The sequence below is a fragment of the Mycteria americana genome, chromosome 4, assembly GCF_035582795.1.
Source record: "Mycteria americana isolate JAX WOST 10 ecotype Jacksonville Zoo and Gardens chromosome 4, USCA_MyAme_1.0, whole genome shotgun sequence".
In the NCBI taxonomy this organism is placed as follows: domain Eukaryota; kingdom Metazoa; phylum Chordata; class Aves; order Ciconiiformes; family Ciconiidae; genus Mycteria; species Mycteria americana.
In genome coordinates, this window is record NC_134368.1 from 50,158,107 (window position 1) to 50,185,074 (window position 26,968).

The 26,968-nt window shown below is 39.5% G+C and overlaps 1 protein-coding gene across 6 annotated transcripts in view; it reads right to left on the reverse strand.

Moving 5' to 3' along the window:
- Positions 1-1,873: 1,873 nt before the first annotated feature.
- TMEM131L (transmembrane 131 like) overlaps positions 1,874-26,968 on the reverse strand; it is an 83,598-nt gene continuing 58,503 nt past the window's right edge. For 2 of the 6 annotated variants that reach the window (XM_075500429.1, XM_075500428.1), the window contains exons 18-36: positions 26,432-26,541; positions 24,726-24,798; positions 22,500-22,642; positions 21,710-21,852; positions 21,188-21,374; positions 19,970-20,155; positions 18,224-18,373; positions 17,029-17,642; positions 16,398-16,481; positions 14,480-14,634; positions 13,055-13,179; positions 11,358-11,515; positions 10,270-10,455; positions 9,087-9,165; positions 7,922-8,007; positions 6,458-6,578; positions 4,751-4,839; positions 3,763-3,905; positions 1,874-2,286 (exon numbers count right to left, since the gene is read on the reverse strand). In XM_075500429.1, coding sequence (XP_075356544.1) covers positions 2,008-2,286; positions 3,763-3,905; positions 4,751-4,839; positions 6,458-6,578; positions 7,922-8,007; positions 9,087-9,165; positions 10,270-10,455; positions 11,358-11,515; positions 13,055-13,179; positions 14,480-14,634; positions 16,398-16,481; positions 17,029-17,642; positions 18,224-18,373; positions 19,970-20,155; positions 21,188-21,374; positions 21,710-21,852; positions 22,500-22,642; positions 24,726-24,798; positions 26,432-26,541 — 3,111 coding nt within the window. In that variant the 3' untranslated portion in view covers positions 1,874-2,007. Of the gene's footprint in view, positions 2,287-3,762; positions 3,906-4,750; positions 4,840-6,457; positions 6,579-7,921; positions 8,008-9,086; positions 9,166-10,269; positions 10,456-11,357; positions 11,516-13,054; positions 13,180-14,479; positions 14,635-16,397; positions 16,482-17,025; positions 17,643-18,223; positions 18,374-19,969; positions 20,156-21,187; positions 21,375-21,709; positions 21,853-22,499; positions 22,643-24,725; positions 24,799-26,431; positions 26,542-26,968 lie in introns of all 6 variants that reach the window. The other 4 variants (XM_075500433.1, XM_075500432.1, XM_075500430.1 and 1 more) reach the window with 3 other exon arrangements.

Here is a 26,968-nt window from a genome sequence, read left to right on the forward strand (position 1 = left end):
GCCCAGCACGACGCATCACGGAAAGCAGCCAAAGACTCCGGGCGCTAGTTCCTGATCAAGCCATTAAAACACCTTGGTTTTGAAAAGCGTTCAGTGATGATCCCATTTTTCTGGCATCGAAACCAAAGGAAGGCTTAGGAGCACCTTCTGCGTGAGCGGTTAAAGCAGGTAAACGTAGCAGCTTTTGACTATCCCACCCAGTCGCTACCTCTTTCTGAGCTAACTCAAACGTAAGGGAAAGCGTAGCTGGCAGGGTATCTTTCAACAAAACTTTCTTTGCAGGAACTGCTGATTCACTGAAATAAACTTTTTGCGGAAACGCGTGGTTTCTGGTGAAACATTTCAAGACCTGGGATGGCATTTCTGGCTGAAACCAGCAAGTCAGAAGAGCTGGTTTGATAGCTCAGCAACATGCTGAGACTGGCAGGGCAAGAATTTAGGTCTGGGAGCTCAGACTGCCGAGTAGCCTTGCACGCAGGCTGTCAGCTATTTTGTAGTGCCTCTTCTGCTCTGCCTTCGAATAAAAACAAATGTGAAAGTCTCAACATTTCGTTGTCAAACAGAGTTCTTGTCTTCCAGTCAGCCTGAATTCAAAGGGCAAGAGGAAATCATTTAAAGCAGCAAAAAGTAAGGAACGTGCTCAAGTTCACAGAATCCTCAAAATGGTGACTGGACCCTGGTGGTCTCTAGTCCGACCTCCCACAAGGAGCAGGACTGCCACTACCACCAGAGCAGGTCACGTGCGGCTTCGTTCAGCCGCCTCATGAACACCTCCAAGCACGGAGATCTGTCCACCCCTCAGGGCAACCCGTTCTCCTGCAGCACCACCCTCCGAGGGAAGTCACTCATGTTCAACCTGAACCTCCCATGTGGCAACCTGTGTCGGCTGCCATCTGCCGTAACACCTGCAGCCACCACACGGGCTTTGGTTCTGCCATGGTTATGGCTCTCCTTCAAGCAGCTGTACAAGGCTGCTACTGGATCCCCCTTTACACTCTCTTTCTCCAGGCTTAACAAGTCCCCTTGTTGAGGACATCTCTGAATCTAAGGGATGCCTTCCCCTTTTTCTGCCACCTAAGACTGAAGATGCCCAGACACGCTCTGCCATGCCAGAACAAAGGGCTCTACGGGAACGGCCAGCAGAGACAGCTTGCACGAAGGAAAGATTCAGTCCCAAACTGGGTGGCAGCACTTCCCTGGTTGCCTTTCCCACTACAAAGATTCAGTCTCATAACTCAAGCTAACACAATGCTGTTCTGTTTTGGAGAGTGGTGTGAACTCCGCTCTCAAAGAAATATTTGTTCCAGTTCAAGCTTTGGCATTTTAAACAAGGGCAATTAAATGCACTGAAAATGCTATTGCAATATGAAGGCTAAAAATACAAACACAAAATGTCAGGAGTTACTTGCAAGAAAAGCTCCTGAAAGAAATGCCCACTGACCCACACTGCACAAGCATAACATCGTCCAAGTGACAGCTTGCATTCTGAAGCCAGATAAACAAGCCACAATTCAGCCTTTTTTCTATTGCCAGAAGTTTACACCCACAAATAACTGTGTCAGCAGTAGAAGTGGCACCACTTGGAAAATCTCTGATCTGCATCAACAGGCAGGTCCCCACTGTTACTGTTTGGTACAGATGTGATTACTTATGGGTGTAAGTTTGTACCTACAAATGCTAAACCACTCCTAGTTTATACCACAGAATGTAAACTTCAGAAGAAACATGTGCAGTACAGGCTCATGGATGCTTTTAAGAACCTAATACTGTCCTTATTCTTGGAAAAATTGGAGTTTTAAATTTATAGCCTTCACCTGACAATAACAGCATCCTGAATATGCTTTGCTTTTTAAAATGCACTGAATGCTCAGACTTCAGTAAAAAAAATTTATTTTCAATATAAAAGTGCCAAAATATCCACCAACATTGTAATCTAGTCAACAACCAGCTTACTCTAGTAATCAAAATTGCAAGCATCTTTATTCACATTTTTAAATCAAATTCCTTTCACACGTTTCCACAGTAACCCGAGTCCCTCGAAAGTGGGAAATTTGCATTTCGATTGGCTGCTGTAGTCCATATGTCCAAGTTCATGTAGGCACGGAAGGGGTTAAACCTCGGGTAGTATTCCTGCTTACACATAACTGCCTGGTTCTCCACGTGGGTCGAGTGTTGGGTTGTGGCACTGACGGGGCAGCAGCTTTCATAAACATCACTCTGAGGTGCCCAGATGGAACCAAAAAGTCCAGACATTGGAGACAAGCTTCGGGTGCTTGAGAGGTAGGGCTGTAGGGCAAGATAAAATTATCATGGGAAACTGCAAAATGGACCATTTGCCAAAGAAAATGTGGAAATGTAGTACTAAATGGGAGGAAGCAGCATTTAGGCAGAGAACTTAGGAAACACACAAGTAGAAAATTGCACACAATTGCATACAAAGCAATATGGCTGCTGAAAATAGTACAGCAGCATTAGTGTGTGTGTGCAAAGGCACTTCGCTAAATGAAGCCATATGAGCTCCTCCCTGCATGGCACCGATACTACTGTTAACAGGAACTCAATATTCAGTTCTGGTCAGGCTGTTAAGGAAAATAAGGGAGAAATGGAAGACACGTGAAGAGCACCATGCATGTTTTGAGAGTTAAAAGAGAAGGATGCCTAAGAAATGACAAGAAAAAGGTTGAAGTATGTGTCAATACTGAAAGACTATGTACACCGGGAGCAGAGAGGGATATTCAGTATGGAAAAGAGACTATAATTGGGAGCTAGGGAATTTAGTTAGAAAATTTCGAAAGCTTATAAAGAACCTCCTGGAGGGCAAGATGTGTTAGTCTGCGAGGAAGTCTCTCGGAGAAGGTCATGGAAGTCTTGGGACTTTTAAAACTGAATGAAACACTGAAATGTATTGTGGGGAAAAGCTCGCCAGGGAAATGAACTGAATTATCCAATGTATTTTCCAATCTCTACCTTCTGTGTTTCCTGGCATTCCTGAATAAAATATGAAATAAAGCCACATTTATTTTAGGAAACAGGCTTCTACCAGTTTTGCCACTTTTTAACACAGCAGAATTTTCACTTTTGCAGTTGGAAATATTTCTTGCTTTATTTGGTTAGTTTTATTTAAAATAAACCTACTGTAAATAAAAAAAATAAAATTCTAAAACAGAAGATTTTGAAATATGAGCAGAAGAGAAGGTGGTTACAATTAAAGACCACCTTGAACTGAAGTCACTACATTGCAGTATGGGATGACATAAACATGGCTAGTCTAGAGCGTAACAGGTCAAAGTCAGCATTCAGAAATCTGCACAAATCCAGCTTAAATCACTTGGATTTCCTAGCAAAAAACCCTGTCAAAGTCACTGAGAGCAGCTGTCCATTCAGCTCTACAATTTCCAAATCTCTTTGGGTTTTGCTGTCAGCACTTTTTGTGTTTTACTCTCATCTGGAAAGGTTGATTTTGATAGGAAAAAGTCTCAGTAGACTACGTAAGTCCAAAATGTTTTTCCATATGTAAGGTGACTTTAGTCAATTTTCAGGCAAAAGGATCTGTCTTAAGATTTCACAGACAAGGTCCAGTAACAACCTTGACCAACAACTGGGAAAAAGCCATGCTACCAATGCCAGCATCAAACCCATACATTAGGCTACTTAAAGGATTCACGAAGAACATGCAAGCAACAGGTAGGGGAAAGACAGGAATGCACTGGGAAGGCTTTGGAGAGGCACACGAAGGCAGCGCCTCGCAGTGACAACACTCACTGTGGAGTTGACGTAACTGGCAGGCTCCCAGGTAGGTGGCATGTTGGGAGGTGCATTCCAGGTGGAGGGACAGTTCTGGTCAATGAAGGCTGTATTCTGCACCGCTGCAGTACCCGGGAAGCCACTGGGGTAGTTCATGTTTTCTGCAGTTAAAGAAAAAAAAAGCGGGAAGACAAAACAAGGCTTTTGCAATATAAACACTACTAACATTTCTGTGGAGGAACACTGAATCTTCTCGGCGTGAGCCAGACTGGAACCGACCTAAGCCTTCAGTGACTTCAGGCACCTTCAGGGCAGCACAGCAGCGAAGCGTAACAATTTCTGTTAACAAGACTACCATTCTGTACTAGGGACTCCCTAACAAACTGCTATCAGGAGGACGGGATAAAGAGTTGGCAATCTCTCTACTGGAGAACAGACTCTTTATTAGCCACAGAACGTGCATGGCAGAGCCTACCCAGGCTTCACTGCCAACATGCCTCAGCTCTAAGCACCCGAGGGATCACCGTGCTGCCTGTGATACTGTAGCCTGATCTTTAATTATTGCTTAGGTAATGCTAAAGAATTCTAGGTTGCTGCCAGTGTGCTTCCCAAGCCAAGAAACTCTAGCCTGGAAAGGTAATTGGTCACAAGAGGCCTTGTGTTTCACACACGGGAAGACAGAAGCCTGCCAGAGGGGAAACAAAGAAAATTGTGCAAAAAGATTTGTGTAATACTGTGGTCACAAGCATTTCTCTCTCTGCCCTCTCAGACAGAGTCCTGTATACTGGCTTTTCAGGCTTAATAACTCCATACGAAGACTGGTCTTCTCATCCGCCACATGCAGACATTGTTTATTTCTACAGAGCATCCAGTCAGCTGGAAACAGTAAAGTCCGCTTAAGCAATGAACGCCCAGATGTTTATAGACAAGCTCAGCCTTTTGTTCTACAAAAGGTGAGAGAAAAAAACATGCTCAGTGATAATTTGTAAGCTTTATTTCATCTTACCTTCTGGGAAAGCACCATATTCGTTCATCTCTAGTGGACAATACATGTTGGAAAACTGGCTGTCACAAGCTGCATTCCAGTCAATGAAGCTGTCCCAAGAAAAAAAAAATTTGCTGTCAGAAACAATTCGCAGAACTTCTGGAAATTATTTAGAAATACTGATTTAATGTAAAGCTGTTGGATGCAAAATGCCTATAACTGATGATGAGGCTTTTCACATTCCGCTTGCAAATTCTGCCATTATCTACTCTGTGCCACTACATAATTGCAGTGATTCTCTCACTGAGCAATTTTTCCTCTGGGAGGATGAACAACTTGTAATGACAGCTACCAGAGTCCTGCAACACCTAACTGGGTTCAACTTCTTCCTCTGTAAAAAGAAAATAATTGTACTTCTTTCCCACAACCATGGAAATGGTAGATATAAAGTGAAATAATGTGATTTGAAATAGAAGAAAATGTAATGCATTCTCAAGCATTTGAATGCTTGAGAATAGCAATTAAAATGGAGATTTCTACTTTCCCTACCATATGTGTTAAAGTCCTGTTAAACAATATGTTTTCTAAACTACACATTAATTTGTAGGGATTAGACTTGTTTTAATTAAAATAATTTCAGAATTTCAAGCCGACTTTTCAGAAGTCATTCTTAAAGATATGTCAGAAGTGAAACAAGCCCTGCTATGCAGAGAGCTTGAAGAAGTCCAAGTCTGGACAAGGTAGGCATATAAAAGGATTTCATGTCAAGTGGTGCTAATTCAGTTTTACTATTCAGGCAAGAAGTTATCATAAGTTATTACTACATATGAATAAATAATTACATGGATTTTTGCATATAAAGTCCAAATTGAGATGGGCATATGAAAGCAAAGTAGCATAATACAGAATCTGCCACAAATCACCGTATATTTCATCTGACTTGAGTTGGACAGACCGCTAGCCATTGCTCCCAATCATCAGGGCTGCAGTTTGTTGACATGAGTTAGAACTGAGGTTAGCAGGCTGCCTGGGATCACAAGACCATCACTTGGGGATTTCTGCGTTATCACTCTGTCATTTTGGATGACAGGCTATGACCTGAAGAACTGGCCGTATTTCACTGCTATGCAGTGGCAGAGTATTTCTTCTCACTAGTTTGTGGTGCATCAGTAAAATTTGCAGTGTGGAGAGTCTGAAGTACCAGAATTAGTCAAGTTCATTACTACAGGAAGATCAACCCAAATCTACACAGAGCCTCAAACAGACCAACTTTTATCCTTACACCACCTTCAAACTGGACTATTGCCTTTATTTAACAATGTCTGTCATGCCATTTAACATGAGTACACACTGCATAACACATGATATACAGAAGCTATGTATTTAGCAAGAAGAAAACAAACCTAAAAGCCAGGCCTCTGCCTGGCCATGCAAAAGAAGTGGAAGAAATTAAAAGCCTTCCAAAAAGTTTTTAATTAAATTTGAAAGAAGTTCTGGAATATCTACATATGAGCAGGAACACCAGTGAATTTGTCTTAGCAAAATTAATCATGATGTACTAATGGAAGAGCATATACAGCTAGAACTAAGATTGAAGTGACAGCAAAAATTGCACTTTAACTATCACCTGCCTTACAAATATTGTAAGATAAGCTCAAGTGCAGTCCTCTGCATCACAGAAACTGGAACAAAGTGTTATCCATACTGTTTACATAAAACATAACTTACCTGTTGTGGACAGAGGGGGTTTCTTGGATCATGCACGGTATATTATTCTCAAGGTTGTAGTTTAAACTGTTTGTCAGGCAGACTGGCTGGGCAGGCCACAAGTCTCCTGTTGGGTAAAGACCTAAAAAGGGAAAAGGGAATGAAATGCAGAACAACAGGAAGGAGGCTCCACAAACTCTGAATATCACAATGACACTTTATTCTCAGATCCACAATAAGGACTGTGTGCTAGATAAAAAGTCCAGAGTTACTAACCAATCTTTTTTTTTTGTGATTAATATCCATCTTTAAACAAATCTCAAGATTTCTATTTGTTAAAAAATATATATAAAAAGACTTGAGCCAAGAAGCTGAAATTCAGCAAAACAGGGCAAGAAATTCCTACAGAGAGTCCTTAAGACATCAGCTGCCAGCACCAAGGCGGTACCCTTCCTCACAGCAGGACGGACAGCAGGGATGCGATCCCCACCAGCCCTTCCCTCGCCCCCACCCATCAGTCAGTAATCATCTCTGAAGTCCAACCACACGAATGCAGTGGGAACAGGGTTGGGTTTTTAATAGACTAGAGCCATCCATGACCAAACAATAGGTGAACTCGTTACAGCTGTATTTAGCCCCTAGGGCAGATACTCATTGTGCTGCTCTCTACGGACTGAGTGCCTTGACTGCCCACAGATACTTGGTTCCTATCAACTCTGTGAGAGATGGAGAAAGGAAAAAATCGAAATTAGCAGTCTCTGTAAGGCAACGATTGCAAAGTTGGCTCTATTTCATCATTTCACACCATAGATATTATGAATATTGCTACCATGGAAAAAGTTTAATCAGCATTTGTATCCTACCAGACACAGGTTAAACCTACAGCAGAAGGGACAGTCACAAGCAGGCAGTCCTGCTGCCCAAAGAACCATGTGTCCTAACCAGCTTTCAAACTCCACCTCACCATGTAGCCTGTTGCGTTTATGAATCCCACTCAACAAGTTAATATTACTTCCTTTTGAGATACAAACAATGAAAACTCAAGAGTTTCAACAGCCCAACCCAACCTCACTCATGATTGCTTTCGAAGAGAGCAAGTCCTGACTGTGGAAATTTAGAGAGAAAAATGGTCACATTTGATTTGATGCTGAGCTTCATTTTAACACAGCAACCAGTGCTCTTGATCTCCCAACCGCATTACTTTTGGACATAAATCTGTGTAAAGCAAGAGGATGAAAAAAGACAAAATACCTGAAGTTGAGTTGAAAGCTAAACGTTGTCTTCACACAGGGAAGATGCAGCAAAAATTGTCAAGGTTATAAGCTTTTGTTTGCTAACTTTGCTCTTAACTTGTTTAGACATAAGTCAAGTTCTAACAACAACATGTCTATCAAGCCGATGTATACAAGTGTTATCACCAACATCACTGAAACTGCTTGACAAAGTGTGCAAAAACCACCTTCAGTTGTTAACAAAGTAACTGACCTTTGTTTTTGTCAGGATCTGCAGCTATGTCAGTGAAATTGGGACATAAGGTTTCAGGATATTGGGGGATGCTGTTCATGTCTCTGCTGAATGAAAAGAAAATTTAATTTCTTAAGTCTAGGCACTGTTATGTTTCATAATCCAAAGTACTTCAAAGGAAATATAGAGAGATGTAAAAAATATTCTAATCAACATCATGGTTGTTATTGCTTTCCCACTTTCTTTCCTGATTTTTCTTATTTTGAATTACCCCTGTGCAATTTTTTAAACACCTTTTTTTCCCAATTAAAAGCCAGCTACTTATTACACATGCAAAATTAATAAAATTAATACATCTTAATTCCCCCACTTTTATTATCCAAGTATCAACCTATTGCAAATTAATTCAACAGCACTTCTCTAAAATTGGAAAACAAGCTATAGTCCATGAAGATGAGCAGGATCTCTCATCATGTTTCAACGCTCCCAACAACTTTCAGGCAAGTTTACTTTTATGTGCATGAAGACATATAGGCACACTTGAACATCAATTTCATATTTGTCAAATCCCATCAAAGAAACTAGTCAATATGAGTGGAAAGGGAACATTTTCAAGCACCAGAATCCCAGAGGAAAAGGATTAAATTATTTCTGCTACTGAAAACAGAGTCATGAATGAGAAGTGAAATGAGGACTCGTAGTAATAAATATTGTAGATGCTATCTCTACTACAGTAAAGAGGTAGAAAGGAATGGGGCAGGGGGGGAATCAATTTTCATGCTGTGTATCCTAGGAGAACATTATTCCCATTAAAAGAATAACATCAACTTGAAAGTCTCACTCCTACCTTTTTTTTAAAAACCATTATTACTTTAATATAACTAAGTGCTAATGGAAATGTAGTAAGTTGCTAAGATCTGGAAGAAATGAGAGGGGAAAAACAATTTCCTTTTTTCCCCAATTTTATTTTACATTTGGAAGCATTTATCGTATTTCCCCGTAATCCATTTTGCATGTATCTTTTCACCTACTGAAAATGATTCTTCTTCTTCCAACTGGAAAGTACAGTTAGATGATCACAAAAACTGACAAGACAACAGGTAGGTCTAATGTATCAAAATGAGACAAGATTTCAAGTTGGTGGTGTTTCTTTAATGTCTTACAGGTGTAGATTCAAATTTTTTACCTGGTATTGCAGATGTTATGAGACAGATTTAAAGTGATAGGAGTTTCAGATGGAAAATCATTTTGTGAAATATTCTCTCCTAAAGAAAAGAATGACTGTGAAAATCAAAGATCCTACAAAAGAAGTATGCACAGAATATACATACACACAAATAGACTCATCAATAGTGTTAACCCAGTTTTCTCTCAGACTGGAGTATCACTAACTGCATTTATTCCAAAGCATGCTATCTAATTCCACGTGGTCTTAAATGTATTTTATGACTTATAAGTGGTTGCCACACTCTTAATGGCGAGGTTCCTTGTCACTACTAAATTAATTTTGAATTTGACATAACTTATTTTCTTTTTTTATAAGAGGCATTACAATTTGAACAAACAGAAAAGTCATGTGCACACAATTCATTATCTATTAGATTGCAGGTTCAGATACATCACATACTGTATCTTTTGGTAATGTAAAGTTTTATACATCCACAAACACACATGTAAGTACATGCACATTTTTTAATTATTCTAAACAGCTTTTTTCAGGTACTCAAAGCTGGTTTTACTTGTGTCACTTCAGCACTTTCTTTAAAATTTACTTCTAGTGCTACTACAACCTGGATAGTGATGGCAGTGACAGGGTTTAGGCTTTCAACTATTTTAATTATATTCAGGCATTCAAAAAACTGCAGTAATGAACCACAGTTCCTATTTCTCATACAAGCAAGTGGCTCAGGTCTCCTGGCTACTTATGCCTCGAATACCGCCATCCAATCCCAGCATCCTCAGATCTGAACTGCTTTCACACATTCCTTATTTGTGCATTTTCTTAAATAACTCTAACCAAAAGGTTGTATTTTTATGAGAATAATATGATGTAACATAAATTCAAAGGAAGACATTGCTTTGACTAGTGACTCTCAGTTCTTCCATCTTTCCATGAAAACTAATTGTGCAGCCTCCTCAGCGTAGTCTGACACTTTCTCTGTAGCCTGACAGCTCATCTTTGTCTCTCCAAAACTTCTGGTACTTTTTTTGAAATACCAAGTTCTTTAAATCTCTCCTGGTGTTTCTGAGAGGTGCTCTCACCTATAAAAGGCAAGTTACCTGCCTCATGCCATGGTACCCCTTTCCATTCAGAAGGAAGGCTGAAACTCTGGCCACTATGGTGCAGAGGTGATATTTGCAGAACTTACTGGATGGAAGAAAATGCCTGGCAGTAATCATGGGCTTTTTATCTCCATCCGAACTGCTGGTACTGCTCCAGCTACCCCAGCTCCCACGACTGGCACGAACGCTTCCCGATGAACTTCCACAATCTGAGCTTGAATCAGAACAAAACTTCTCCAAACACTTCTTTTTGGACCGTTGATAAAAGCTTTCTAAAGAAGTTGCAAAAACAAAGCAACACAAAACATTTAAGAAAGTCTTTCAGCTGAAGATTCAGTGAAAAGTCATCTGAAACATGAATTTATACGGATTCTCTGAATTTCTTGACAAAAGAACGGAAAATAATATTTACTGATAGCCTCAAGATAAATGTGTCAGCCCCTACCACGAGGAGCTTATGACCTACATGACATCTCCAGTGCAATGAATGCAAGTCAGGGTACAGTGCAGTTAAGAGGCAGTAGTTTGAAACAGGAAGCCCATACTGTTCTTTGAAATACATAGTTAATATTTTAAACATGAAACATATCCTGGCTATAGGGACATGCATACTGAAAGCAATGACAAACGTTGCAAGTAATGAATTCATAAGTGATAGATTCTCCTTTCTTATTATCTCATCAGGGAGGCAAAAGACAATCCTATAAACATTGATACCTTCCTCAACCCTCCTCTTCCTAAAAGCCAGGGAAAACAGCTGATTAAAATCCTGATGGAAAGGCAGGAAGCAGGTATCCAAGCTAGTGGTGCCTTTTAAAAACGACCTGCCCATTCTAAAGGTGGCCTTCAAAATACAGCCGCTTCAGTTAACACGGGCTTTAATTTGAACGCACAAGCAGACTGTCAGTCCTTTACCCGGGACTGATGGATTATGGCTTCAGACTGATTCATCTGCTGATTTGCACCACCAACCAACCCTGCGGAGAAAGCATGCAGAGCCCTTCAGAAGCGAGCAGGTATTACTTCAGGCACTGCATCGTGCCAGTCCTGCCATCTTCGCGTCAGGGTTCAAAAGGGGAAGAAGCACAAGCCTCTCAAGGAAGGAATACAGCTCTACTGCCACAAAAACCACATTGCATTTCTTCCCCCATTTAAGACAATTAAGATTGCGTACCTGTTTCTCCCTGTATAGACAAGCTCCCAGCTTTTTGGTCTGCTTTACAATTTTCCCCATTACCCTGAGGACACCAGGCTCTTATTCCAATATTCGCTCTCAGATCCGGCCTTTCAAATTCACTGCACATATGCTTCAACTCACTCTGCTCAGGGACCCTAATACAACCACACCCAAAGAAACATGTTTGCATTTTACATTTCAGCTGCATTTTTCCTTTTCAGGCATTAAACACTTCAACTCACATGGCTATCGAGGTAGGACGGGGGGCAAGGAATAGGTTTAGGAGTCTTATTCCCCAACTTTACAGAAACCTAACAAACCTTTCCCAAAATGCGATATCCCACCACACAGACTACTGCTTCTCAGGGGGAGAAGCAAAATGACGTGTGTATGTTTAACTCCATTCTCTAATGCCCTTGCAGAGGCAATCAGATGTTATAGTGATAAGCACAGTCTAGCACTGTACGAAGATCTAGTTACACAGACAAATGTGCCCTACGTCTATTTCACCAGCATAACTATAACTAGAATAAAAACATCATCTGAAGCAATCTTTAGTTTTTGCTAGTAAAACTGAAATATCTGGATCCAATATCATAATCAGAGGGTATTAAGGGAAAATGAATAAAATCCAGCTGTCAAGTTTCTACAGGAAGGAAATGGTTACATCTTAACTCAGAAAGTAGCAACTGCTGAATCAGTTCAAGGAACGGACACCAAATTTCAGTATTTCACTTCCATTTTTTTATCTTTCCTACCTACAAAGGTGTGCATCCTGCAAAGATTTACACATGTGCTGACTTCTCACACAATGAATAGTAATTTGTTTATAATGAGTTATAACAGCCCCTTCAGATTTACAATCTCCTTGTTAGGTCCACTGACCTCAACAGGACCACTTGCAATAAAAATGAAGTCTGTGAAGGCTTTGTAGGATCATGACCTTAATTCAAAGGGCTGAGGGAGGGGAAGACAGAGGATTTTCTCCTTGTAAGTGTTTCTATTCTAGCAGCAGTTTATCACTGGTATTTTTTAATAACAATCCAAATAAATTTTAAAATACAAAAAAATAATTAAGAGTAGTTTACAGGTGACTTTAGAAATGCATTTAAACAATCGTCAGGGGGGAAAAAAATCCCTAACTTCCCAAGGTGTTCTTCATATTCTTTTGAGCCTACTGCTGCTCTAATCTTTTTAATCATTATGGCAAAAATGCAAGCCGCTGTCTCTTTTCTACATATTTCTCTTCCTCTTTCAAAACTACTAGAAGACAACATTCCCTCAGTTACTCAATACAGCAGATGACTTGTCTGAAGGTTTAATCATTTCAACAATTTTGTTTTCCTTTTTTCACTGAAGAGAATGCACGACTGGATTTTATCCACACAATACACAATGGAAAGGAAGCTAACCATCCAAACTTCAGAGACAGCAAATTCCAGACTATAACAGAGATCGACCACTGCTATGCAGAATGGGGTGTGTCTATATACATGCAGATTTACAAATGGAAATTCTTTTTTTTTTTTGCTGGTGATACTTAGTACTGCACATTCTTAAAAATAAAGGCTCAGGCCAGGATTAAAGTGTGTATTTAAATAGATAAAGCAATCCTGCCTAATATACTATGCGAAACCTGTGGAAACATTACAGCAACTCTGGATTTCTTCATGATTTGGTGAGGCAATACATACCTTGTAGATATATTAATGTTCTTCTTCTTATTTTTCCTAGATGTTCTATTTCTATTCCAATTCATATTTGGTACATTTCCTTCCTTCTTCTCCTGAGGTTTCTTCTTCCTATACGCATCTTCTTGCTAAAGGTAAAAATATGAGCTGAGACAATGCATACATTATAAAATGAAGTTACCTCAGTAAATGAACTCCATTCTATTTTTCTAGCTAAATTTCTCTGGACAAAACGACCCGACCCAAATGCATAGTTACTTCATGATTTAGTGCCTTTCCACAGCACATCCTCTTTCCAGCACCATCAATTTGACCAGCCTTTCCAAGACTCTGTCCTTTAAGACACCAGCAGATGATGAGAGAGAAATTTTTGAATTCCCAATGTTAGCATTTTCCCCCTTGCAGCAACTAGCTCTGACTTCCAGGGAAATAAAAAAACAGGGGGAGAAAAAGGAAAGCAGTCAATAAAATTCCCAATGTGCTAAAAACAAAAAACATCTGCCAGATTTATGATCAGTTTGTGTGCAAGTTCAGCAGCAATAAATCCTCGCTTTCCTCAGCAGCTGGGGGGGTGGAGGGAGGCATTCATTTGAATTACAACTGAGGAAATTATGGGGTAAGTTAACCAACAAATAATAGTCATTTTAAAAAATGCAAGAAACAAACTAAGCACCATCAGCCACACATGGAAAAAAGTTTGTAACAACAGTCCCAAAACAAGACTAGACCCTGTCTTTTCTGATAGATATTCCTCAAGATGGTAAGTAATTCCTCCTCACACCTTTTTGCCATGGGATTCCTATCCAGTACACAGGACACAAACATAATCCAAATTCTTGGGTAATTATCTGATGAAGTTCTTTAAGTGTTTCATGCTGCCTGCAACAAAGGTACAGTCTGCTGTGTTTATCGTGGTCAGGAACCAGGGGTGAAGAATGATCTTTCTCAGCAGCTTCACAATCTGTTAAGGGGTTTCTGCCTGCTGTATTCTCAAATGCAAATTTCTGATGGAAAGGCCTGTATTTGGAGACCAGGTCTGCAAACGAAGGCTGACATGCCCATCTAGGACACCTCCCCTCCAGAGTATGTTCCCACATCATTACTGTGGCTGACAGCTGGCATTAGATTCCAGTATGTTTGTGCCTGCTCTGACAATAATGAAGAATATCTCTGGTTGTGATACAGCCCGTATCACAATACAAGGGCTGTTTTAATTTTTACCCAAACTTCATCATTCTATAAAGCAGCTTTAATATGCAATGGATGTGGGAGAGCATGTCTGCATACTTCCTCATTCATCTGATTTACAGTGTTTCAGATATGTGACTGTACATAATAGTCCCTACATACACACACATACCTATATATATAAATAAACAACAAAAAGATAATTTTAAATTTGAAAAGCAGAAAGATCGCAATACAAACCTCAGAAGAAGTAATCTCCTCTTTTGCACAGCATGAAGTCTCCTCCTTAGGTCCTTTATTAATCTTTTTCTCCGTTGAAGGCTTTAGGTTGATCTGCTTTTTTAAAGTCTCACAGTTTTCTGTTTCATTCCTGAGAGGCACTTGCTGGCTATTCCCTACAATTAAACAGTAACACCAGTTTGCTTGGGAAGAGAATGGGCTCCCGATCATAACCACAGTATCTTCTACCTTTATTTATAAACAGACTTGTGCTGCTTTCCAAAACACTAGGGGACTAACCTCTAGGCTGATGATGCTGAAAATTTCAAAATCAAAAGCTAATGCTGTATAAAAATTCTTATAGCAGTTGCAAAAAGTAGCGCTGCATTGATTCATGCTCATGGGCACATCACTCCTAGCACATACATAAATTACCCAAGTCCTGCTCATCTCATCTGAATTTGAGTTATTTGGGTCCCAGCCATGGGTCTGTAAGGTAGAATCTGAAGCCAGAGAATACTGGGCTAAAAAACAAACAGAAAAAAACCTGCAAGCTGGGTGGGGAGAACACTTTTCAAAAATGGGTAGATCAAAATAAGGACAGCTTTTATTGGGACCTTTACATCTCTGAAGTGCCCTCTGCATTCACTAGGAAGACAAAGGGAAGTCATCCTTTCTTTAAGATGGGTCCCCATTAAAAGTTCATTTTCTTGAGAGGCTAATGAGGAAGAATAATTATTCTCGTGTAACAAAAGCCAAGAGATGAAGAAAATGAGAGGAAGCCCACCTCAACAACTAGCTGAGTTGCCTAGTTAAGTCACAGTCCTCCGCCTGGGCCCTGCCAATGCTGGACAGGACAGAATTAACTTCAGCTCTGATCTGTTCCAGGTATCTCAGGTTATCTGCAATACATCCACAGTGATCTGCTACCAAGACTCTCAGCTGCTCTGCATGAGAAATGCCATTGCTTATCGCATTGAACTGGTCTTCTCAAACAGGAAAGGCACACCCAAGCATTTTTACGGTTTCCTATCTACCAACCAACTACAACATTTTAGCTCTGAGTCAGCCACCCCCTCCCCTCTGGAGCAGGCAGTCACGACTGCAAAAGGAGCCCAAGTGAATGAAACACCAGGGGCGACACCAGGCAAGGGAAGCTGACATAGCTCTAAAAAACGCTGTGTTGCTCTCCAGCATATAAACATGAGACTACCTAAGGTCTTGAAGACTCCCTGTTTGCAAAAAAACAGGTCTGTAACTATAATCAAGAAAGATACAAACACTGCAACACGGTACTTTTCAGACTTCGCTTATCCTACCAAACTTCTTGAAACACAGAAATACTCACGTCCGTGACAGTGCAGAAAACCATAACTGCTAATAGACAACATGGCAGATTACCTGTAGTGCTTTACCACCAAATACAAGTAACTGTCAGTACTCCTGAAACACTCTCTCAAGGTGGAAGTTTTGACAATGAAAAGCAGGCTAGTATCTCCCAACTGGTTTATGTATAACCATGATTTCCACAGCCTGTACTCAAAGTTACTTTCCTGTGCACGTAAATACAGTTAAGACATAATTACTGATTTTTTTTCCCCCCCAGCTGATTTCCTAACTCAAAGCAAAGAACGAACAATACTCTGCAGTTTAGGAGCACATGAAGAATTTCAAAGTATTTTGTAAGTATGAGTGAAATTATCCTGCCTCCACCTGAGACAGCACACGTGTACCTGCTGTATCTCACAGATAACAACACAACGGGAAGCAACCAGCCCAGGGTAACAACTACACACTACAGCAGGGCCTGAAATCCCTCTGTGGTGGCTCACTCACTAAATAAACTCTGCCACAGCTACAGCAAATGCCAGTCTTCAGCATTCAACTACTTGCTGAGTGCCTAAGTAAAGCCAAGTTTCCAGAGGACACATTCTCCTACCCTGCTCTTGTTTTCCCCCAGGTGCTCTTGGGCTGCTCTCAAAATTTTGAGTTGTGAAGCTAAGAGGCAAGACTTCCCAGGCAGCTTAGTTACACAATTAAAAAAAAAAAAAAAAAGATAAAAAAATATAGCTATGCAGTTACTGAGAGAGATGTTGATCTGCAGATTCCTACAAAATATAATTTCACAATACTCTGATGTTAGGTTTTGTTATTTTAGGTGGTTTTATCAAAGGAGTTCAGAATATCCAACACTGAACGTCCTTGCTTGGTGACTCTAAAAATCAAGCATCAGATTTTCAGTAGACCTGAAAATCGCAAACTGGGATGTTTCTGAATATTTGACAAGGGCAATTTGTGTTTTATGAGCAGATCTATGACATCAGTTATTTTAACCATTAAAATGCTACAGCACAAGCTTGAAATCTGTAAACCAAGGCAAATCTACAATTTATGAAACAACTTTTCATGCAAGCTATTTCCTTAGGAACGTAAACAGATAAATCATAGTGAACCCATAAGAAATACCACATCTCCTTGGTATTTCAAAAGACAAAATCCTGATCACAGTGAACTCAACAGAAGATTTCACCCAATAATTTTGACTGACAGAAATTGAAAAAAATTACCACTATTTTTCCTAGAAATTTCTTGCAGTTCTGGCTGTTGCTGAGGTGAATTTCTGGACAAGTGACTTTCAGGTAGCTTCTTGGGCATCTTCACAGGACAGAACTCCTGTTCTTTGAGCTCAACTAGATTTTCTGAAGTTTTAAGGTTAGTTTCCTTAGGAAACATACATGTTTGAAGATCTTCCTTCAGATCACACTCTGAAGAAGTATTTTTAATGAGAACTGTATTTTTCAGTGCACTTTCTTCTTTACCCAGAAAGTTTTCTGGAAGAGTTAAATTCTTGTTAACATTTATGCCATTTGCATATTTTAGAGTTAGCCAGTTCTCACTGACAACATCAGTGCAAATGTCCTCTTTTGGTGCTGAGATTTGGTTCTCCGCAATCTGATTTTGTTTCTCATCAGTAGTTGCAATGGCACTGCCAGCTGCTGTGTTTGGTTTCTGCTTACTGTAGTAAACTGAACATTTGTGTTTCTTCTGAGAGTGGCTGTAGGTCGCAGGACTTCTCTTTGCTGCATTCTGACTTCGGCTGGAAGAAGTGCCTACAGACAGGAAGCCCTTCCCTTTACCTTTATCTGAGGAACTATAGGAATCCATAAAAGTCTTGCAGCTTCCCCTGGAGAAAAAATAAATTATTTGATATTTGTTTGTATCTACGAAGCTATCATGAATTGTTTTATGGGATATTTTTGTAAGAAAAGAAAGGGGGGCATATTCACAAGCCGTGAAACTGCATTAGGTCTTCAGTTTATCATACCAGCTAAGCACATTCTGATTTCAGTGGGAGTTGAGCAAGACTCTAAGTATGTGCTCAGACTTCAAACACTCTTATATGCTTCAGTGAGTAAGTGCCTAACTGACCACCCAAGAGGGTCAGATTTGAGGACCATTAATGTATTTTCCATTCTTTCCATGGCTGCCACACATATTGTATCCTTTACTTGCATTACACAATTTTTACCCTATGTACTACTGACAATATACAAGATTAATAAACCCTTGAGTTCTTCCATTTCTCTTTTGTGAAGATGAATATACACCACAACACTGAAAGCTCTCTGAACGAGGCTGCCTGGAACACTATCTTCTCTAAACCAGCCCACAGCAGTATCAAAATACAAACAGACAGAAAGCATCACTCCACAATAAACAGGGTACAAAAAAAGGCAATTCAAAAGAAGAAAAAAGTATTTTTACTTGTAGGAATCAGAGCTGATTACGTCAACAGAGTTGCTGTTCTGCTGCGGTGAAGAACTAGGATTTGGTCTCTGTCTTGATTTCATGAACTCTGCTAGAATATACTGGGCTTGCTGGAAGGCTATCAGAATCACTCCAAGCAGGGACAAACTGCCAAAGAAAACAACAGTTACTAGTGTCTACAATTTTCAGGAGCAGTCAGTGAAAGAGTTAAAAAGCTTCTAACAAGATGCACTTTCCAAATATTTTGTTAGTAAATTCTCAGTAAGAAGACAGACGAGAAAACTCAAAATACAGTTTAAAATAAATAACAGTTGTAACGGTCTTTTCCTTTTTTCCTTGTAGCCCTTGCTAGTTATTCATTCAATAAAATAACTCAGCCATGACCTTTACAAAGAAAAAAATCTAACAAAGAAAAAATCCATTCTAAAAGAGCTAATACTTGAAGATCAGTTAGAAGTTTCACTACAACAAAATGGCAATATATCTTAGTATGATACCTATCAGTCTTCTGAGTACCTTCTATTCATTCATGATAGTTATGTCATTAGTTTGATATTTATTTAATACTGTCTCTTTCTTTTCCTAGAGAAAATGCTGGCATAAAATGGGCGACAAATGCCACGATACTTCTGAACTAAAACTGAAGCTGCAAAATATCTTCTCTTTCTCTCTGGTGTATTAATTGCACCAAATATATATCGATCAGAACAAAAATCTTTGTAATTCATCAAACCACCTTCTCAATCATGCAGTATAAATTTTGGCAGCAGGAAAACAGAATGAGAAATTCCTGATTTTTCAGATCCCTGTAGTCTCCTTCTGTTGCATCTAGAACCATGTAACGCGGTCATTATTGTTGCTTCATTTGTGCTCTGTTTTCAGTGTCAAAACAACAATGCAAGCAGAACCACAGTCTGCATTGGGATCTCAGTTAGGTATGCACCAGCACATATATGTATCACCATGACATTCACATTCACTGCTTGTTAGTACTGATTGTAGGAATTCAGGGTTGGTGTGATGAAAGCACTGGACATCATCTGTGACAAACACAACATTCAGTTCACACTACACAGTGTGAAAGGTTAGTAAAGGAAGACAAAAAAAGAACATGCATAGGAGCAGAACCCTTAATTGTTGTACAAAGGTACAGTCCTCTTAAAAGCAATTTACCATGTGCAAGCAGTAAGTCAGCTAACACAAGCCAAATCATCTTTCTGAAGTAGCCTATTTAGCAGTATGCTTAGCAAAAGCTAACAATAAACACGAATATTTTTTAACAGTGAAAGGAGGAAAGAAGCAGAAGGAAAAGCAGGTCTTCGCTTGGTTGTCTGAAACTTTATAAACAAAATTCATGTTAATTTTCCAGAAATACTTAATCTACCAATCTGCTCGATTCTATTTATGACGTTCAGATACTAATACATTACATGTGCGTCTTTACTGTGGGGGGAGTAAGTCTTCTAGCAAGGGTATTCCTGTGGGGATATCCTAGCCCTTTTTCTCTCCAGCCTTAACATGGACGTTTAGCAGGAGGAGCAGCAAGAAATGCTTGACAACTCCATCACCAGCTACTGCATCCCACCTAAGCTGTCACAGCTGGCTGGCAGGACTCTCAGGAGACAGATACAGTAGAGATTCAGGCCCTATCACAACTAAAAATCTAACACAAGCCAAAAGTGCTTGCTGATCTTTCACTGGCGGGTCCCTTTCAAACCGGTGCAGGGGCCCTGAAAGCATTACCTTACAAAGAGGACAGTGAGCCTCCAGAAAGACTCTTCCCAGCTGGGTCCTGGCACCACATCCGCACACAGCGGCAACAGATGGTGAGGAAGAGTCACGTTGAGCGTGAAGTGGAACTCCAAATCAGCAGCAGTCACTAGCGTAAGCTCCCGGATTACCCATGAAGATGTAAAGTCAGGAGTGAATCTGTTAGGAAAGTAGATGGAGCTGGTGTTATTTTTCCATTGTATGGCCAAATTTTGTTTTCTGAAGTCACACTGATACCAAAAAATACAAAATAACTTCTGATTTAATAGTATGAAAAAAAGACAATGAAATAAGTGACCACTGTCTGCTTATACTATGCAGATGGCATCAGCACCTAGCAGAGGTAAGACTTCGAGGTCACCTTCAAGCAGTAAAATATGTGGTTTTATTGTGACTCTTCACAATACTCTCATTACTGTGACTCACTTTCCTTTTCTCAAGGAGGTGCACATGATCAACTCATGTTAACCATAACACTCTTTACCAAAAGCACAGTTGTCAAGCATACAGGCAGCATTACATCGGAAAGGGCCAGGTACTAGGGTAAGTCTAGAACAAGGCTGGAAAGACAGGGAGAGCAGAAGAAAACATCAGATTTGTCTCTTCTCCCACTTATTCCCCTGACCCATACTATTATTCTATTTGACTGCCATGGGTACTGCTAGAAGGTATGACTTGCCTTTCCAAACAGTAGAGGCAATACTCGCTGTATACAAAACTGCAGTTACTGTAATACAGTAATATTAACTCTACTTATGTTTAACTCATGACTTGCACTCAACAGGATTTTAAAAAGAATCGGTTTTAGACTGACTATGTGCAATGGTAGGAAAACATGACTAGATTGTGGTCAGACTACTTAGAGGAAAAGAAACAATGAAAAAAAAGTCAGTGGCAAAGCATTTCTTACTCGTTTGTGACAACTCTTTCCCTTTAATTTATTACTTCATAATGCACTGATAAAAGCATGTATGCTGCTTTTAAAAAATGATGGGAGTTTTATAAAGAAACATTATTATATTCTCAATTTGTTAGTATTACCCGTACTGAAAAGGGGAAATGCTGATGAAATTTGTATTCAAAGCTCACCAAATTTTGTGTGCAGGTGTGCTATTGGAGTGTCTGTTACTGAAATTAATTATTTCAAATTTCCACTTAAGTTAATTTGTCAGCAAATTTGTCAGTGCTTACACAATGCTGATCTCTCGTGATGAGTTCTGAGCCAGGAAAAATTCCTGACAGTCTAACACTTCAAATCCGTATCCTTGGCAGCTGTAACCATTGATTTTCATTGATGAAATTGTTATAGGAAGAGGCCCAATATTCTCTACTTTGAAGTTCTTCGTAATGGATAGAATTTGCTTGCTGTCTTTCAGTTCTTAAAGGAGGAAAAAAAAAGAATAATTATTTTACAGTGCTTAAAAATTATTTTCTTCTGTTTATAAATAAGTTGCTATTTTTACTTTCAATCTAATTAAAAATTTAGAAGTAACCAACGTTTTAATACAGACTGTTTTGCAGTACTGTATTTCCGGAATTCGTAACTATCCTCAGCCAGTTTTTGAGAAAACAGAATCTACACCTCCCATGACCAAGCTCTTCAGCTTTTTGTATTTCCACATTCTGTTTACTTAACATTACTGTACCATACCAGTACCACTATGGAGTAACACAGCCAGCTACAAAATCAGAGACCCATTTCTTCTTACTCACGTCGTCTGCAGTCCATTAGTGTAGCTTCTGGCACCTTGAATCGAAGAGATCCTCCTGCACCAGGCAGTCTTCCCCCTACTTTAAGCAATTCTTTGGCTCCAAAGCCTTCTACATTGACCACGTCCAGAACAGTCAAATTGTTTCTGCCATAATATAAAAATCAAGCAATCAGCCACTAAAACACAAATGAAGTTTGCAAAATCACGGCTTTTCTATCTAGGTGCCAATCCAAGACAACAGCGTTTCAGTGACAGAATCACTGGCCACACCTGGATAGGTTTCCCTGAAATACAAACAGGATGACTCTGGAACCAGTCACCAGTGAATTTCACACAGTGAAAGAAGAAGCTTTGTGATCACTGTCGCTGAATAACAACAGTGCCACCTGGTAAAAATGGTTGCTTCTTCCCTAAACTCTCTTTTCCTTCAGAAATAACCAATGTGTGGCTGCAAATTAGACCCACTGTATACTTAAATCCTATCCTTATGGAGTTAAGTTGAAAATAGCAAAGCCACCCAATGCGCTGCTCTGTAAATTCAAAATTGCCTCGGTACATTCATAGGCATTTTATAACCTACTGATCACATATCAAAAAAAAAAAAAGATAGGATCAACTAAAGTTCTATTTTTTAATGACCTAGACATAAGGCACAAAGACCCTTTAAGCAATTTTTATTAAACTGGAGGTATTCTGACTTTCAAATTTTGACCAGTTGTCGTTGTTCCAAGATTTGGCAAATTGATTTTTACACTGAGTTGATTCTCACTTAGAATGGAAACCAGGCTTACCTGATTAAAATAAGTGAAGCTACTCTTTTGTAGTCAACCGGTGTAAAAATTACACCAACTTTTCTGGTTTCCAGTGGCTGTAAACTTAACTGAAGCAGCTCAGAACTGCATTTCTTGTTGATGAGATCCTCTTGATGTGCATTCTGTTAAACAAAAATGCACTTCTTATTCACAGAAAACATGTGTGTTTAAAGATCTCAATAAAGAAAGCACTACATCTTTACTTAGCACCACATAAGATATTTTTGGCAAGGTGCCGTAACTGCTAACTAAATTGTTATACAAAAGTCTTTCAATTTGACAACATAAAACATCAGATAAGATTGTTTATTTGAGCAAAGGTTCATATTACTACACTTATTATTATGAGGAATGTATTACTTAATTTTTTAAAACAGCTTTTATTTGCTCAGATGGAAAAGAAATTCTATATTGTCTTTCATATTCAAAGACTCCTGAGACACTTCAGAACACAACGGGAACTGACAGTATACTGATTGCACAGGGTAATGTGGCAACCATTATACCCTCAGCGTAAGACTTGCAACTTGATTTAAGTGAGAAAGGAACTGTTGGCAAATATGTTGATCATTTGAGTCACTGGAAACAAGCCAAAGTGAACTCTCTACCATATTAATTGAAGACCAGAACTACCAGAAGTTCACTGAGTCTGGAAATAATGTAAATTTGGGGGGGGCGGGGGGATGGATGGATACTGCTGTTTACTCTTTTTCCATTTAAAAAAATGAAAATAGCCCTAAACCCATAAACATCGCAAAATGGGTTCTTGCTTGGTTGTTTTTCAATTCATGGCTGTTGTACTAATGGCTTTTCTGATCTTTTCCAGTCCAAAATTTTTTAGTCTTAGTCTATTTTATGAAAAACAAACATACAAAAAGTTTCAGAACCTGCATTCAACAGTCAGTATTTATTAAAAGCAAACCACGTATAGCATTCGCAAACTTCACCCTGTTACTCCCTACAAACAAAGATACGCATGCACTCAAATGTGAGCCTAACAATTCGTTACACACGTATAAAAAGTGACTAGGGAAATGATGATAAATTTAAAAATGTTAATATTAGCAACTAGTGATTTGGCTAACATGCCAAGATCTGTCTCATACGTGCTGAATACCTATCTAACCATACACGTTCCTCCTAGCTCTTCAAGTCACTAATGAAAAACGGGTATTACACACACTGGTGTAAAGATCTACTGTTATTTTTCCATTTGGTCAAGAGTATGGTTTACAGGACTCTGTGAAAACCCAGTCCTAGCCATGTACTAGTGGAACTACCTTCTCTTTTTCAGTGTGTGCCTACAGGCTGGGATTTATGAACTGCTGTCTCCTCTCTTTTACAACAACTCTTACAACTGTTGCCAGAAAGGAAAGGTCAGCTTTGATTAGTGTAGCAAACATAGTCTTTTCTTTTTATAAGGTACAAATCTTTCATTAAGGTCTTAAAGCATGCGTGCAGAAACATGTATCTACATAGGACGTTAAAGATGGGGGCTGCAGCATGCCCAAACAGCAAGGAAAATATCTCAGTTCCAGGCTTTTGTGCAAACTAGAAGTTTAAGAAGAAATTCTTCAGGTACCCTGGACAGTACTCTGATCGTCAGAATATGCCAACATCGCTGATACGGCATCTTCTCCATTTCTGTCATCCATGACACAACACCTCAGGGTATAACCACAGCTCAGCACTGGTGTGCCAGAGTGAAGTGTTATCACACTCATGTTAAAAATGAGGCAATGGGAACCAGAGAGCTATGACATTCCAACCTGAATCCAGGAATTGCAATGAGACTGAAGTGAAGTGTAGAAATCCAGCCTTCTCCTCCCTTGAACTATCGGACAGCATTTCCCTCTACTGGAAAGATTATCAGCTAGCTTCTGACATCACCGACTCAAAAGCCTGACACTTCATGGTCATCCCGGGGCTAAACGTAAGTCCCAACACAGAATGGTAACAGTGGCCTCTTCAACACGTACACGCATGCATGCAGGCATGTGCACACTCCCTCCCTAGAGTTCTTTTCAAAACAGACTCAAACTCTGAAAAAAAATTAACTGCCAAGATACAAGCCTGACAAAGAATCAAGAAAACAATATTAAATTGCTTTAAATGGCACTTGGTAACAACTCAGATGTAGTGTAGCTAGAAAAAGCTTTTTCTAGTGTGTCAGACCACTTCTTCTATCAAAATGAGCCATCTTACCCTGTGAGCACATTCATCCATGAGCCTGAATTCAGTGGTTGTGAAGTTAATAGCTTGCACATTTATGCCGAACCTAAATAAACCAAAACAAAAAATTAAGCACTTCAAACCTAGTCTGTCAGAACTACAGTGACTTATTTTTACATGCTGGCATCTATTCTTAAATAAAGAATACTTTTACAATTACATTTTGGCAGATCTGAAATACGGTGGAAATGTGTGTCTGCATTTCAACAGAATACACTACAAATCAGTTTTATGTGGATTCCGCACGTTTGGAAAACAGACAAATGGCTGGGCATTTTAGATCTCTCAGCATACAATATTGCAAAAGATCACAATCAAGAAATATAATTTCTAAGCCGCACAAACACAAATGCCCCAAAGCTTTTTCTGCCCACATAAATCATTAGAAAATCTCCATAATCTACTCAAATATCCCTCTTTCTGCTCATGATTTGTTTGGGACAAATTCCTATTTTCTTTCACATACTTTGCAAATCAAATTCACTTACACCAGATGATTATTTGCCTGAGAGCAAATAATAAGCATTTGACATTAAGGTATTAAAAACAGACATAAGAAAACCAATAGGTAAAATTTAGATTATAGAGGACTAATGGACCTCCAGTCACCAAATTGGAAATTCACTTGTCACAACTTTCTATGATATTAGCTTAAAAAGAACCAGTCAGTGGACATGATTGCTGGAAAACCTAGAAGATCTGCAGAAACAAAAGTGTGCAAATACAGAGAAAATGCAATTTCAAACCACTAGAAAGAGTCTATGTGGAAATTATATTTAGTATGCAAACAGACGTAGTTATTAATGTGTGCCTATATATACAGACATACACACACACATGTAAAGAAATGAGGTTAAGGAAGCAATTACACAGGGATTTGGACCCCAAATAAGCAGGTTACACTTAAGCATGTGAGTAGTCCCACTGGCTCCAACCAAGCAAATAGTCCTACCAACTACATAGTTTATCAAAGTTAAGTGTGACAGCCAGGGCTTATTTTGGTGAACTACAGCCCAGCTCACCAGGCCCCTTCATACTGTTCATCTAACTCTTATCTAGATTTCTCATTAGATCTTCTCAGTTCTAAATCAGAAAGTTCAAAACAATGTAGAATCATTTGCTTAGCTGGCCCTAAACATTTATGGTGGGGTTCCTGGCTCTGGACCTGAATTTTTCTTCCTGGCTCCTGTTTCCTCTTCTTTAACCAGGGTTTTTACCTAAGAAAAAGCTAAGAAGAAAACTTTTTTCTGGTGGGAAGGTTCAGTTACCTTCCTCCTCACTGATCAGTGTACAGACTCCATATACTTCCCAACCAGCCTCAGAGGGAGATGCGCATCCACAATTCTGCAAGTTGCTACCCTCACCTGGGCAGCTTGCACAAGCTTGCACAAGGCCTCAGATCTTAAAAGATGACCAAATATAGTTTATGGCTGGCAGACACAAACTTGCTGAAAACATGCTCAATTTCGTTTTATCAATGATCAGGTACATTGCAAAGTCATGCGTCATACAGGGAGCTGCTCTGAACATGATTATATCTTCCAAAATGGGTCAGAACATTGTCCCCACCTAAGTTACTCTTTGAAAAATTAAAACAAACAATAAGCAACAATCATAAGGCATGGCAAATAAATCTTTTAAAAGGGAAAACAGTATCCTGAGATAGTTATACTCATTACCATTTGTTGAGCAGACTCAGTGAAGCTTGGGGATCAGGGTAGTAAGAAAGAGGCAGAAGCTGCAATGTAACTGGGAAGGATGAAGGGTTTCTCAGTACGAAATATTTTACCTAAACAGTTTGGAGGGGAAAAGAAAAAGTTAAAAACTACATACTTGAGAGCTGGAAGGTAAAATAATTCAGCACTGGTAATATGATCTGCATTTTCAAGGGACTTCAACCTGGCTTTTGTCTTAATGCAATATAATCATATGTGCACAAAACTGCATGGAACAGCAGGACATGTCACCACAATGTCATCATTTGCAAAACCAGCTAAGAGTGCATGAAGAACCACACGTGCAAAAAGACAGACCTCCCCCACCCCCCAAAACACTCCTTTCATTTGGATTGTGATTTACGCAGGCAGACATGAACAATGTTCTTCCACAGAAGAAGGTGAAGTTAGTGAGGTACCACTCTTTCTTACAGAAGTCTGAGAGCAAGCAGGCTATACACATTACTATAACGACTGACAATTAAATGGCACAAATGGAAG